This window comes from Pelophylax lessonae (assembly GCF_965119305.1).
Source record: "Pelophylax lessonae genome assembly, chromosome: 4".
Lineage (NCBI taxonomy): Eukaryota > Metazoa > Chordata > Amphibia > Anura > Ranidae > Pelophylax > Pelophylax lessonae.
Window position 1 is genome coordinate 128212395 of NC_138771.1, and position 15645 is coordinate 128228039.

Below are 15645 nucleotides of genomic sequence, written 5' to 3' on the forward strand. Positions count from 1 at the left end.
GATTATATCGTAGAGTTTGCTAAAGACAACAACATCATCAGCAGTAATCAGCACAGGTTTACAAATGGGCGTTCTTGTCAAACCAATCTCTTAACATTCTACGAGGAGGTGAGCTGTGAGCTAGATAGGGGGAGACCAGTGGATGTGGTGTACCAGGATTTCACTAAGGCGTTTATAAAGTTCCCCACAAGCGCTTAATTTATAAAATAAGGTCTGCAGGCATTGACCGCAAGGTTTGCTCTTGGATACGGAACTTGCTAAAAGGGTGTGTCCAAAGGGTGGTAATAAATAGCACATTCTCAGACTGGTCTGGGGTGGTAAGTGGGGTCCCCCAAGGCTCAGTCCTGGGACCAACCCTGTTCAATTTATTCATAAACAGCATTGAGGACGGGATCAGTAGTTTAATATCAGTCTTTGCAGATGACACAAAATTGGGCAGGGCAATAACTGCACAGCATAAAGCAGATATCCTACAGAATGACCTGAACAAAATAACAGAGTGGGCAACAACATGGCAAATTAGGTTTAATGTGGAGAAGTGTAAGGTGTTGCACTTGGGGACTAAAAACATAAAAGCACAATACACTTTAGGGGGGAACCTTTGGGGGAATCAAAAATGGAGAAAGATCTGGCAGTCTTAGTAGAGGATAGACTAGGCAATAGCATGCAACGTCAAGCGGCAGCTGCCAAAGCAGGCAGAATAATGGCATGTATAAAGAAAGGGATGTATTCCAGAGATAAAATTATAATCCTACCACTTTATAAAACTCTGGTCTGACCACATCTGGATTATTCTGTCCAGTTCTGGTCACCAGTCCTCAGGAGGGATGTGTTGGAGCTGGAGAGATTCCAGAGAAGAGCAACTAAACTAATTAGGGGATTGGAGGACCTTAATTATGAAGAGCGTCTGCAATCGCTTGATTTATTCTCCCTGGAGAAAAGACGCCTGAGAGGGGACATGATAGCAATTTATAAATACCTCAATGGTGATCTCAGCATAGAAAAAAAGCTATTCGGTCGAAAGGACTGCATGAGGACTCGAGGGCATACAATGCGATTAGAGGAAAAGCGTTTTAAACTCAGGCAACGCAGGGGGTTCTTCACTGTTAGGGCTACAGGATTGTGGAATTCTCTACCACAAGAGAATGTGTTTCTGCGGGAAGTATGGCTACTTTCAAAAGACTCTTGGACATACATCTCAAGGATCAGAACATTCAGGGGTATGAGAGATGATTACGGCCACACACACCTAACACAGGTTGAACTGGATGGACTATTGTCTTTATTCAACCTCAACAACTATGTAACCCATACAGGAGTCTTTTTTTTTCTTTTTTTAACCAGTGGGTTGAATGAAAAGAAACTGGACTCGATTTCCACATCCACACACTCAATGTGGACGAGGGGGAATCATTCATTCTGACAATGGGGAGACTTCTTTGCTGTCTGAATACACAGATCAGCGTTGCAGGCTATAGCCTGCAGCACTGATCGAGCAGGAAAAATCTGACAGGGCGATTGATAGGTCAACTGTTGTACAACCTCCCTGCGCATACATAGAAAACCATGGTCTCTGTTGAACTGGCCGAAATTCAATCCCTGTTTGGCCAACCTAAATCAATGGATAATTGAGGTCAAGCAATAACTTACAGTACAAGGGAATGCTTTGATGTAGAAAGAAAAAAATCTAGGTAATCTCTGGTATATAGATGAGCTCTTAATCGAAGTGGATGAAGTGGTGTCCACAGTCAAAGCTGAGGCCACAGTAGCTCTCTTGTATTTGGAATCCAGCTCTAACGTATTCCCAGTAAAAAAAAAAAAGAAAATAAATGGGCATCTATGAATATATTTATGGCGTGGAGCAGCAGTGAGACAGTCGGACACCACCTGTACTACTTACCTGGAGGAAAACAATATTGATCAGTCACAAGCTGTCTATGGTGGTGTCCTGAGGGCACAGAAGTCAAACGAGATTATCATCCAATCTAACCAAAAATGTCTGTAGTAGATGACTGTTGACCTCATAGCTCTAGGTAATTGTAGTGAAGGACGCATGTCGGCTCCTTTTTGTTTTGTTTTTTAAGGCGATAAAAACAAACCTTAGGCCCCATGCACACGGGGCGTTAGAAAAAACGTACGTCAAAGTTAGCTCTGACGCCGGAAAAAGCAGCTGTAAAAACGTGCTTTCAGTAGCTTTTTCCATTGGCGTTATTGCACGTTTTGCCACGTTGCTTTTAGCAGCGTTTTTTTTTCTTCCATTCAAAATCAATGGTTCCCTATGGGAGCCTATTGATTTGAATGGAGGTCGCACCGCAACACCGCAAGTCGGATCCGACTTGCGGGGTGACTTGCGCTGTGGGAATCTTGAGGGGGAACTCCACGCCAAAATGTGAAAAAAACGGCGTGGGGTCCCCCCCCAAGGTTCCAAACCAGGCCCTTCGGGTCTGTTATGGAATTTGAGGGTAGCCCCATGCCGAAAAAACGGCGTGGGGTCCCCCCCAAAATCCATACCAAACCCTTATCCGAGCATGCAGCCCGGCAGGCCAGGAAAGGGGAGGGGACGAGCGAGCGGCCCCACCCCCCCTGGACCACACCAGACCACACGCCCTCAACATGGGGGGGTGTTGGTGCTTTGGGGCAGGGGGAGCTCTGCACCCCCCACCTCAAAGCACCTTGCCCCCATGTTGATGAGGACAAGGGCCTCATCCCCACAACCCTGGCCGGTGGTTGTGGGGGTCTGCGGGCAGGGGGCTCATCGGAATCTGGAAGCACCCTTTAACAAGGGGGTCCCCCAGATCCCGGACCCCCTCCCTATGTGAATGGGTATGGGGTACACTGTACCCCTACTCATTCACCCCATAAAATGCAGTGTATGGAAATAACGACAGGAGACGTTTTGGAAAATTTATTAAAAATCTTCATCCGGCTCTTGTCCTCTCCGGGGGTCTTCTCCTCTCCGAGGGTCTTCTGCTCTTTTGCTGTCCGCCCTTCTTGTCTTCTCCTCTCCGGGGTCTTCTGCTGTCTTCTGCTCTTTTGCTGTCCGCCCTTCTTGTCTTCTCCTCTCCGGGGGTCTTCTGCTGTCTTCTCCTCTCCGGGGGTCTTCTGCTGTCCGCCCTTCTGCTGTCCAATCTTCTTGTCTTCTCCTCTCCGGTCTTCTGCTGTCGGCTGTCGGTTGTCCTTCTTCCTCCGGTCCTCCTCCTCCGACGTCTTCAGCGATAATGCCGGCCTCTGGTCTCTGCAGCTTATTATATAGCCATTAGGGGCGTGGTCGCCAGATGACGTCATCGGGAGACCACGCCCCCTTGTGTCACAGATGACGTCATCTGTGACATGAGGGGGCGGGGCCTCCCGATGACGTCATCGGGGCCACGCCCCTAATGGCTATATAATAAGCTGAAGAGACCGGAGATAGGCATAATCAGCGGAGACGTCGGAGGAGGAGGACCGGAGGAAGAAGACAGCCGACAGCCGACAGCAAAAGAGCAGAAGACCGGAGAGGAGAAGAAAAGAAGGGAGGACAGCAGAAGACCCCGGAGAGAAGAACACAAGAAGAGGGGGGACAGCAAAAGAGCAGAAGACCCCGGAGAGGAGAAGACAAGAAGGGCGGACAGCAAAAGAGCAGAAGACCCCGGAGAAGACCCCTGAGAGGAGAAGACAAGAAGAGTCGGATGAAGATTTTTAATAAACTTTCCAAAACGTCTCCTGTCGTTATTTCCATACACTGCCTTTTATGGGGTGAATGGGTAGGGGTACAGTGTACCCCATACCCATTCACATAGGGAGGGGGTCCGGGATCTGGGGGGCCCCCTTGTTAAAGGGTGCTTCCAGATTCCGATGAGCCCCCTGCCCGCAGACCCCCACAACCACCGGCCAGGGTTGTGGGGATGAGGCCCTTGTCCTCATCAACATGGGGGCAAGGTGCTTTGAGGTGGGGGGTGCAGAGCTCCCCCTGCCCCAAAGCACCAACACCCCCCCCATGTTGAGGGCATGTGGCCTGGTGTGGTCCAGGGGGGGTGGGGCCGCTCGCTCGTCCCCTCCCCTTTCCTGGCCTGCCGGGCTGCATGCTCGGATAAGGGTCTGGTATGGATTTTGGGGGGGACCCCACGCCGTTTTTTCGGCATGGGGCTACCCTCAAATTCCATAACAGACCCGAAGGGCCTGGTTTGGAACCTTGGGGGGGGACCCCACGCCGTTTTTTTCACATTTTGGCGTGGAGTTCCCCCTCAAGATTCCCACAGCGCAAGTCACCCCGCAAGTCGGATCCGACTTGCGGTGTTGCGGTGCGATCTCCATTCAAATCAATAGGCTCCCATAGGGAACCATTGATTTTGAATGGAAGAAAAAAAAACGTATAACGTGGCTTAACGCACGTTAAGCAACGTTATAGCAAAGTTATTCAGCTGTTAGCAGCGTCAGGCGTTTTTAACGCTGTAACGCTGGTCCTCAGAACGCGCAGGTGGTGGGTTCTTGTTGCAGCCTAAAAACGCCTAAGCCACTTACAGCTCAAAAACGTCTGAGTGTGCATGAGGCCATAGAATAACATGGAGGGGCGTTTTTAGGCTGCAAAAAGAAAACGCCTGACGCTGCTTACAGCAGCGTTAAAAACGTCCCGTGTGCATGGGGCCTTAAACTGGAAGTGTTTGTAGACATTGATCTTTGTCTATTTTGCAGATAAGACAAACAGCTCTAATGTTTAATGGAATAACGGGTTAGCCTTGCTACACAATGTGGTCAGGAGAGTTCTTATAAGGACACTTCCACATAGCTAACATGTATTGGCAGAAGGTATGTCCTGATAAGTGCTCGCCATTCATAAGGCACTGCAAGGCTTTACTTGGGTATTGTGCCTCGTCTCACTGCATGTAAAGTCCAGGCAGATATAAAAAGGCCAATGTAATGGGGTTATGGGTTTATTTTTAAAAAATATATATTTTTTTACAAACAGCCAGCAAGAATAACCAAATCTATCTTGATATTAGTTTCCTGTAATCCCTGGTCAGTATCATTGTAAGCCAGCCAGGCTCTGTTATATAACACAGTGCAGCCCATCATACAGCGGGCGCTTCTGGAGAGGAAGAGAGATGAGTGATTACTTATTAGAGGTTCATATATTGTCCTATCCCAGCCTGAGCTTTCTGTGCTGTCTGAATCACAAGACTTTCAAGGAGAGAGTTTTCAAATGCATATTTTACCTGTTTATTCAACTGTTTTCCTGGAGGTCTACATTAATTAATAAAGGTATTCCCTATCTGCACGCTCTTTTGACTACTGAGCTATTTACCTGAATATAATGAAATGCAGGATCCCAAATTCTCTAATAAGATTGTTATGAATGGAGGACAAGTGGGTGAATGACAGGTCTGCCTCCTCCATTTATAGATTGCATTTAATTCATACAAGCTATAGAATGGCATGGAAATATTCATAATAATAATATAATAATAAACAAAAGCTAAGGGAAAAGTGGATATACCAAGCAACAGATGATAGTTTTTGTCTTTTGACAAAAAAAAATGGCAAAGCTCAAAAACTCTGCAAAATATTGTGCGAGTCGTGCATAAAAACACGCCAAAATCGCTCATAAAAACACGCAAAAAACCTGCCGGAAAAACGCTCAATGACGCTACGCTCAGATGTGAAGAGCTTTCATTTGCTCAGTCTGACACACATATTCTGTTCCAAAACTAGGAGAACAGAACACTGTGTTTTTGAGAAATCCGGTCAGGCACTCCTACTATGATTGGTTTATAGACCTATCATAGATTTTGTTAACAGAAAACAAATGGGTGTAGTGGAATATTTCTGCCAAAACTGATAACCACACCAAGATTGATTTTGAACACACAGACACACACACAGTCACACACACCACACACAGACACACACACACCACACACAGTCACACACACACCACACACAGACACACACAGTCACACACACACACAGTCACACACACAGTCACACACACACCACACACAGACACACACACAGTCACACACACCACACGCACACACCACACACAGTCACACACACACACACAGTCACACACACACAGTCACACACACATCACACACACACACCACACACAGTCACACACACACACAGTCACACACACACCACACACAGTCACACACACACACAGTCACACACACACCACACACAGTCACACACACACCACACGCACACACCACACACAGTCACACACACACACACACAGTCACACACACACCACACACAGACAAACACACAGTCACACACACACCACACACAGTCACACACACACACACACACCACACACAGTCACACACACACAGTCACACACAGTCACACACAGTCACACACACAGTCACACACACACAAATACATGCACACACACACACCACACACAGTCACACACACACACACACACACACACAAATACATGCACACACACACACACACACAAATACATGCACACACACACGTTTTAACAATAATTTCTATGAAGCTTTTATCTCATAAATTTTATTAGACTCGGTTTCCGTATAGCTTTGTGAAATCCGTTAATGAGGACAATAATTCTGTGAATAGATTCTGCACTGTACCATAAAGGGATGTACTGGCCCCTCTTCCCTTATTTAGTGTTTATATTCAGCATTGGGTGGGGTGGGGGTGGGGTGTGATGGCTAGTACTTGAATCAGTTTAAATGATGCTGTCATTTCTAGGGATCAGCAAGCAAGTCAGTGTATAGTATTCACTCTGAGCCATATGATTGAAGTATGCAGGAAGGGAGGGATGGCAGGTTTACCACAATTAAAATGTGACGTGTTGGGTGTGGTGGATTTGCTATTACCGTAGTGGAGATGTCAAGTTTTCTGTCGTTTTTGTAAAACTTTTTTCCTCTTTATTTCTTTGTTCCAGAACCTGCAGCAATGGCTACTATTCATGAAATCCTAGGGAAGCTGAAACTGGAAGGAAATGTAAGTACAAACGTGTATACATGTTTTATCTTAGAGCAGGGGTCAGCAACCTTTTTCCACTTAAAGCGAAGTTCCACCCAAAAGTGGAACTTCTGCTTGTTTGCTCCCCCCCCCCCCCCCTCCGGTGCCACATTTTGGCACCTTTTGGGGAGGGGGGGGATGGGTACCTGTTTTTCACAGGTACCCTTCCCCACTTCCGGGAGACGGCACCACGGCGCTGTCCCTCTGAAGTTTGGCCCCCTCCTCCTTCCCCTGCCACCGAGCCAATCCCAATGCGCAGCGTGCTTCGCACATGCGCATTAGGGACCTGCCTGTGAAGCCGCAAGGCTTCACTGCTGGGTTCCCTCACCTGCAATGGCGGCGGTAGCATCCGACAGCCGACAGAAACATCGGCTGCAGTGCCGACATCGCTGGACTCCAGGACAGGTAAGTGTCCTAATATTAAAAGTCAGCAGCTACAGTATGTGTAGCTGCTGATTTTTAATTTTTGGAGGGTGAGAGGGGAGGCTGGAACACCTCTTTAAGGGCCAAGATTCAATGTATGTGAATGCCTGGAGGGCCGCATTCACCTGCTACTAAATGAAGATAATAATAATCCTAACATAGTAATAATAACAGTACAGGTTTGCTTCACTAATACAAACCAGGTCACCCTGAGGGAGCATGTGGCTGGGGATTTGCATCTTACTGCTCCCTCCCCACCCTGGCACCCAAGGGTGGCTGACGCTAGCCCTGCCCGCCAGCATGGTCTGGAGATGAAGTTGCTGTCCATAGGGAAAATGGGGGTTCCTGCCCTAGGGGGAGATGGGGTCCTTGTCCCCGGGGGAGATGGGGTCCCTAATAGGGTCCCCCTATTGCAGTGTCCTCTGTATCCCCACAGCAGTGTCCTCTCTGCCCCCTCCCTCATAGCAGTGTCCTCTGTCCCCTGTATCGCCCCCCCCCCCCCAGTAGTGTCCTCTGTACCCCCATAGTGTCCTCTGCACCCCAAACACACACACTGTGTTGGTAGAACTCTCCTGCTTTACACAGGTGTACAGCAGAGCAGAGATTGGCCGGTATCACAGGGTTGGTTGGGGGCAGGAACTGCTAATATTAACTTTACACATTAACAGGCTGGTAATTGGTTTCTAGGATCTCCCGGTAACCAATCACCTGCTGTTTATTGTAAAAAATGAACTCCAGCAGCTCCGGCCCCCATCCAGCCCTGTGATACCGGCCGCTGTACAAGGAAAATGTATGCGGGCCGGGTGCACGTGGGCACTAACGGGCCGGACTATTAGCAGTGGCGGGCCGGGTGCTGCCTGTGGGCTGTAGGTTGCCAACCCGTCTTAGAGCCTCTGTAATTCTATGTGCTATATTGAAATCCTTTCCAACTGATTCTCTGTAACCACCTGATTCCTATTACTGAACTGATTTTCTAACTCCATCTGCAGCAATCCTGCTCCACCCAGCAAGCTCTTGGTACTGTCAGGCCTTCCACCAACTTTGATGCCGAGAAAGATGCTGCCGCCCTGGAAACTGCCATTAAGACTAAAGGTAGGTGCCCTTCCAAAGTTGATTACACACACTGAGCAGTTATTGACGTGTTTAGCTCCAGATAAATGCTGTGGTCTGTAATGTGACAAAATGAAAGCATTTCTCAGAGCGCATGGGAAATGCAAACAAAAGATAATCAGCATTGGACTTTGTATTTAATTGTAAATATCTGATTGCTAAGAAAATGCTTGTGTAACTTGAGCCGGCCATACATGCTTTGATTTTCCTCATTTATCCCAGGGGCTAACCCAGAGAAAATCATCCATGCTAAACCTCGTAGATGGAGGAACCTCCACTGCAGTTGTATTCAGACAGCCGACAGGTGTCTTACTGAAAACCCAAACAGTGACTGCATGCAGTCACTGACAATTTTCCACCCAGCGATGATGATTGTTTTTTTTTTTTTTTACTTTTGTTGAGCTGGGCAGAGCCAACCGGGCCACTCATGGCTCAAAGTTCAGCCAAGTCAGCAGAAATTTGCTGAAATTCAAGCTGTGTATGGTTAGCAGTAGGATTGATATGGCGTTATGTGGCCTGACTGCTATGGTTACAAGACACATTGTCGACATTAATATAACGTAGTTATTAACGTTATTTCTGATTTAGTTAATTGCTGCTAATGATGGTGACTGCGGTTGATTACATGAAGCTCTTCACATGACTACTGTGCTATGTCTGGTTTTCTCTGCACAAAGTCCAGTGGACTGTGACCGCCGTTCTCTGCTTTATTGCAGCAGAAAACAGTTCAGGCGCCTGCACTTTTTATCAGATGTCAGGGTTAACCTTCTTAAAGGTGATCAATGTACATACATTCCTGCTCCTGTGAAGTATCCCCCACCCAGTACTGGTGTCTTTTCTTGTGGTTACAGAGGAGTTCTGACATGCCTATGTGGATTTCTTCTGATATTGCATAATATAACTTGCTGATCTCAATAGTGTTTCTTAAGGCCCGTACACGCGACAAGAAAATCTGAAGGGAAATTTCGTCCGACGACCGATATGCCGATTTTCGGATTGTTAGTATGGTACTTTCGACAGTCGATGTGCAGGCTATAAAATTTTTATCGTCCATCAACACAACGTCCGATTTTCGTCTCATTAGTACAGTTTTCGACGGAAAAAAATCTTAAGAGCAAGACTAGTCATGCTCAGAGATGAAAGAACACATACAAAGCAATCCAACACATGACATCACTTCTGAAGTAGAATTCTGTCGTATGGGAAAATTCGTATGAAAATAACCTCTTCACTTTCCACATCAGACTAGCATGCCACAAAAAACAGACGACAGATCGTTCGATAATGCTGCTGAAAAATATGTAGCAGAAAACAAATTGGCCTAAAATGCTAAAAAATGTAGATTTTTACATTTTTTTTTTTTTTTTTGAGAATGTTATATAGCAAAAAGTGAAAAATATTGTTTTTTTTTTTTTTTTTAAGAATTGTCGCTCTTTTTTTGTTTATATCACAAAAAATAAAAATCACAGAGGTGATCAAATACCACCAAAAGAAATCTCTATTTGTGGGGAACATCAGTTTTATTTGGGTACAGCTTCGCACGACCGTGCAATTGTCTGTTAAAGTAACGCAGTGCCGAATTGCAAAATATGGCCTGATCATTAAGGGGGAAAATCTCCCGGTCCAGAAATGGTTAATAGTGTGTACGAGCCTTAAGAAGCATTCATTTAAAAACATCCATTTGGTAAAGTAGCGCTATTGGCAGAAACTGCTTTGACATTAAAGGCTTCTTTCTCACGGGGCGGACCGTATTTTGGTCCGCTCCGGCACTTTTTTTTTTGTTACGGACATGGATGACACTTGTGTCACCCGGTCCGTATGTCCGCATATCATCCCATCCGTTTGTATGTCTATGGGATTGCGGATGTCAGCGGATGACACCGCTGACATCCGATTATGCGTCCTTTCCGTTTTTTAAACGGAGGAAAAATAGGGTTCTGTTCCGTTACAAAAAACGGAACAGAACTGAAAGGACGAAAATCGGATGTCAGCGGATGGTCATCCGCTGACATCCGCAATCCCATTGACATGCATTATGTCCGTATATCACCCGCAAACGGATGGGGTGATATACGGACATACGGAGCGCCAGTGTGAAAGAAGCCAAAGTGTGTTTATTTTGTTTGCATCTACCCTCCCAAGGTTACCTGTTGAAAAATTGGAAAAGCACATGTAGGGAGGAGAGGGCTGCACACCCCAAAACAGTTTCAAAACGAGGAAGAGAATAAAAAAAGAGAAAAAAAATCCCTCGTTTTTTAGCAGCAAATAATTATTGAAAACAAAATGATAAAAATATTGATTTTATTACGAAAATGTAAAAAAAAAAAAAATGGGGTTACTTGTTGATCCTACCAACACTTGTTATATATATATTTTTTTTAACCCATGGAGCTTCGGACCATGATAATAGAGGTGTTGATGGTGTGATCAATGTGCACGTATTGTGACGGTTGGGCTGTAGACATAGGTGTAGCCTCTATCGTTTCATGTTCCATTCTCCTATCTTCCTTGTTTGTCCATTCCACATGACTCTCTCATATTTGCTCTTATTGGCAGCAGTCTGGTCCTCTCCTTCCTCTGCATTCCAGGTGTCCTCTATAATGGGATGTGGCCTCTATAATGGGATGTGGCCGCAATTGTTAGAGGCCCTAAGAGAGCAATTGTGAGCGAGATGTTTACACAGAGGAGCTGCTGTACCTGGGCCAGGAAAACCATGGAATCGAGGAAACTGCTCCAATTTCCTCTTGGCTCTGCTTTTCCTTGATTATATCATGATGGAACAATCCTGAATAAATCCGTTTTCTATCCTTTACCACAAATAGAGAAGAGTGTTGGTTGTTGTACTTCTATAAATTGCTGCTAGATTTTATTTTTATTCTAATTGCGGCTTGACGCTTTCTTTACTGGCCTTGAGCCTTAATGGCTGCAGTTTGAAACCTAATTAGAGAAACCATTTCTTATCTGCTACAATCAGGGATGTTCAGGGCCTCAAGATAATTGTATTTATTTGTTTTCTACAGAGACATGTGAGTGCAGAAAGTGCGCAGACAATGTATTATTCAGATGGCTAAAAATAAAAGCCATTACTTTGCTGGATATGAAGCCTGTACTTTACCCTGAGTGGTCTTCCACCAGCCGGACCTCATGTAGGGTGTGATATACTGGGGAAAATTATTATTTGACCCCCTGCAGATTTTCTATGCTTGCCCACTTACAAAGAAATGAAAGGGTCTATAATTTTTATTATTGGTGTATTTCAAATGATAGAGACAGAATATCAACCAAAAATCCAGATAAAAAACACACCATACAAATCTTATAAATTGAGTTGCAGTTCAGTGAATAAAATAAGTATTTGATCCCCAAGAAAAATATGACTTGGTACTTGGGGGAGAAACCCTTGTTGGCAAGCACGGAGGTAAGACGTTTCTTGTACTTCGTGACCACGTTTGCACACATCTCAGGAGGGATTTTGTCCACTCTTCTTTACAGATCTTCATTAAATCCTAAAAGTGATTCTATATGCAGATTTTTTATTTGTTTTCTCTTAATGCATTCTGTGCATTAAAGTGGAGTTCCACCCAAAAATGGAACTTCCGCTATTTTGCTTCCTGCCCCCCTGCGGTGCCACATGTGGCACCTTTCAGGGGGGAACGGGTACCCGTTTTTGACAGGTACTCCTTTCCCTCTTCCGGGACACGGGCCGCAGCACAGTGTCCCGGAAGTTCGGCCCCCTCCTCCTCCTTCCCCCTGACGCCAAGCCAATAGGAATGCACAGCGCGCTGTGCCCATGCGCAGTAGGGGCCCGGCCGTGAAACCGCAAGGCTTCACTGCCGGGTTCCCTTTCCCAGAATGGCGGCGGCAGAACCCAAGGGCCGATACCAAAATTGGCTTTGGGTGCCGACATCACTGGACTCCAGGACAGGTAAGTGTCCTGATATTAAAAGTCTTCAGTTACAGTATGTGTAGCTGCTGACCTTTAATTTTTTTAGGGGAAGGCGGAACTCCTCTTTAAGATTAAAAAAAAAAACCCTCAGTGTGCTGCAGCCCTATAATCCTTACCTAAGCCCCATCTCGATCCAGCGATGAGGCACAGCAGCGGCACCCTTTGCTCCCGCTGCTGTCAATCAATGTCAGTTAGCCAATGAAAAGAGAGAGCGAGCGGGGCCGAACTGCGGCTACGTGTCTAAATAGACACACATGGCTGCGGCTCCGCTCGAGTCCCCCCATAGGAAGCTGCTTGCTGTAGGGACACTCGACAGGAGTGAGGGACCTAAGAAGAGGAGGATCTAGGCTTCTCTGTGCAGAACCACTGCACAGTTGAGGTAAGTATAACATATTTGTTATTTTTAAAGAAAAAAAAAAACAACAAGACTTTAGTATCACTTTAAGGTTTCTTGGCTGTCGCTTGGCAACTGGAAGTTTCAGTTAACTCAAATATGTTTCTATAGGATTAAGGTCTGGAGACTGGCTAGGCCACGCCTTGACCTTTATTGTGCTTCTTCTTGAGCCACTTCTTTGTTGCCTTGGCAGGATGTTTTGGGTCATTGTCAGGCTGGAAGACCCATCCACGACCCATCTTCAGTGTTCTGCCTGAGGAAAGAAGGTTCTCGTCCAAGATTTTACAATACATGACATGTCTATTGGCCCCTTAATGCGGCAAAGTCAATGAAAAATAAAGTGAATGTGTTCCCGTATTGGCCTCTGATATAGGTCAAAAAGAATAGAAAATATCAAACAAAAATATAGATGACTCATCCGGTACCTGTTGATCCCGGCATATGTGAACAAAAAAGAAAAAAAAAAAAGAAAAAAGGGGGGAAGTGGGTAGGTGGAAGGATAGCCCTCCAACCCACCCCCACAAAAAAGCGATCAACTGACAGTACCAATGAGACAGAAATGTATGTATGATACTAAAAATGATATATATTTATTAGGCACTTGTGCCTGGTGAAAGTAGTTTGCACATGTGAAGACACAAACCACCACAATATAAAAGCAATTAAAACCAACAAGAGAAGATGCACATAACTGGAGCCTAGAGCTGATAATTAAGTAAATCAGGCTAATACAAATCAGTATACTACCATATGCAGCATGAAAGTGGAATCTGCTATATGATCATCTAAGGAGGGTCTATAGACAGACACACCAATGGTTATCCTGTAGATCAGACGTGTGTAACACACTATCACTGGACAAACAATGTGAATGGCATGAAATTGACAGTCTGGAACAATTCCTGAATATTAGTGGAATGTAAGTAGTTGCTCAGCCATTCAGGTGTGCTAATTATCTGCTATAAGACATCAAGCCTTTGCTTAAAAAATTGAAGTAAAAGTCAAATTGAGGATGATTCCACATAAAGAAAGGAGTGCCAGGGATGGTATATGCACCTCCGGTGAGAACGTTCAGTGTTGGCAGAAGGATGTAAATTCCAATCCTGAGAACGGAATGCTGACTGTTTTGAGAATTCAAATTAACTGCCCAGAGTATGCATGCAACGATGTAAGTGCTCAATTCAAAGTCCTCCGTAATGTTGCAAAAGGGTAGCGGTAAACGGAAAAGTACAGCCAAAGTAATGATAAGTTCATACCTCTGTGTATTATTTCATGACTCAGCCGGCGCCTGGAGTCCTCATTTGGCGTTCCCTCCCGTGCTCGCTCAAGCCTTCTTCCAGGTAACGGCGTGTAGGTCCGTCAGTGGCGGCCTGACGTCATATCCGGTACGGCGAGCCTGGACCCGGGGGAGCCGTGAGGGGCCGGCCATGCATGAGTCAGAGGCTCACAGAGAAGGCTGATCCAGAAAGTGCAGTTCAGTTGACACTACCGCTGCGGCAAAGTCAGCCTGTACCTGTAGCAGAGAAACTGCCCCAAAGCATAATGTTTCCACCTCCGTGCTTGACTGTAGAGATGGTGTTCTTAGGGCCATAGTCAGCATTTCTCTTCCTCCAAACAAAGCGAGTCAGGGTGATGCCAAAGAGCTCAGTTTTGGTCTCATCTGACCACAACATTTTCTCCCAATCCTTCCCTAAATCATTTAGATGTTCATTGGCAAACTTCAGACAAGGCTGTACATGTGCCTTCTTGAGAAGGGGGGGGGGGGACCTTGCGGGCACTGCAGGATTTCAATTCATGGTGGTTTATTGTGTTACCAATAGTTTGTTTGGTGACTGTGGTCCCAAATGCCTTGAGATCATTCACAAGCTCCTCCTGTGTAGTTCTGGGCTGATCCCTCACTTTTCTCATCATTATCCTTACCCCATGAGGCTAAATCTTGCATGGAGCTCCAGACTGAGGGCGATTGATGGTTATTTTATATTTCGTCCATTTGCGAATAATCGCTCTAATAGTTGTCTCCTCACCAAGCTTCTTGCTGATGGTCTTGTAGCCCATTCCAGCCTTGTGCAGGTCTACAATCTTGTCTCTGACATCCTTGGACAGCTTTTTGGTCTTGCCCATGATATTGAGGTTTGAATGGAAGAAAGAGATTCTGTGGACAGGTGTCTTTTATACACATAACAAGTTGTTGTTCGGAGCGCCTTCTGACAGGACTAATCTGTGTACCACATCAGCACATACTGTAGCCAAACTGTGGGAGCCAGAATTATTGTTAGTTGTTGGGGATCAAATGCTTATTTTACTCACTGAACTGCAACTCAATTTTTAACATTTGTATCATGTGTTTTTTGTTGTTTTTTTTTTTAATAGGTTTTTGGTTGATATTCAATCTCAGGGGATCAAATAATTATTTTCCCCACTGTACCTACATCCCACCACTGGAATGAGCATCCTACCTGTGGGCATCACACATTCCTTATTATTGCATTTGTATTTTCATTGTGTTTGTCCTCTGTGCTTATGCCTAAGGCAAACACTTGCAGAAGGTTCTAACTCCTCTTCTTTAATGTCAGTACTTCCCACCTGTGTTTTATATTGTGGCTTTGTAAATGGTGTGCTAGAACACTGAAGACCTAAGCTTGTAATCTGCGTTCATTAACCACTTGCCGACCGCCCGCCCCATATATACTGTGGCAGGCTGGCTCGGCTGCGCAAATTGACGTATGGGTCGGTTCACAGGAGTGGTGCTGGGGAGGCGAGCGTGCGCCACTGGCGGCGTGCTCCTGCCCCC

At 45.7% G+C, this 15645-nt stretch overlaps 1 protein-coding gene across 1 annotated transcript in view; it reads left to right on the top strand.

Moving 5' to 3' along the window:
• ANXA2 (annexin A2) overlaps positions 1 to 15645 on the top strand; it is a 47051-nt gene that overhangs the window by 11719 nt on the left and 19687 nt on the right. Inside the window, exons 2-3 of the mRNA XM_082255650.1 lie at positions 6902 to 6960; positions 8394 to 8496. Coding sequence (XP_082111776.1) covers positions 6913 to 6960; positions 8394 to 8496 — 151 coding nt within the window. The 5' untranslated portion in view covers positions 6902 to 6912. The remainder of the gene's footprint in view (positions 1 to 6901; positions 6961 to 8393; positions 8497 to 15645) is intronic.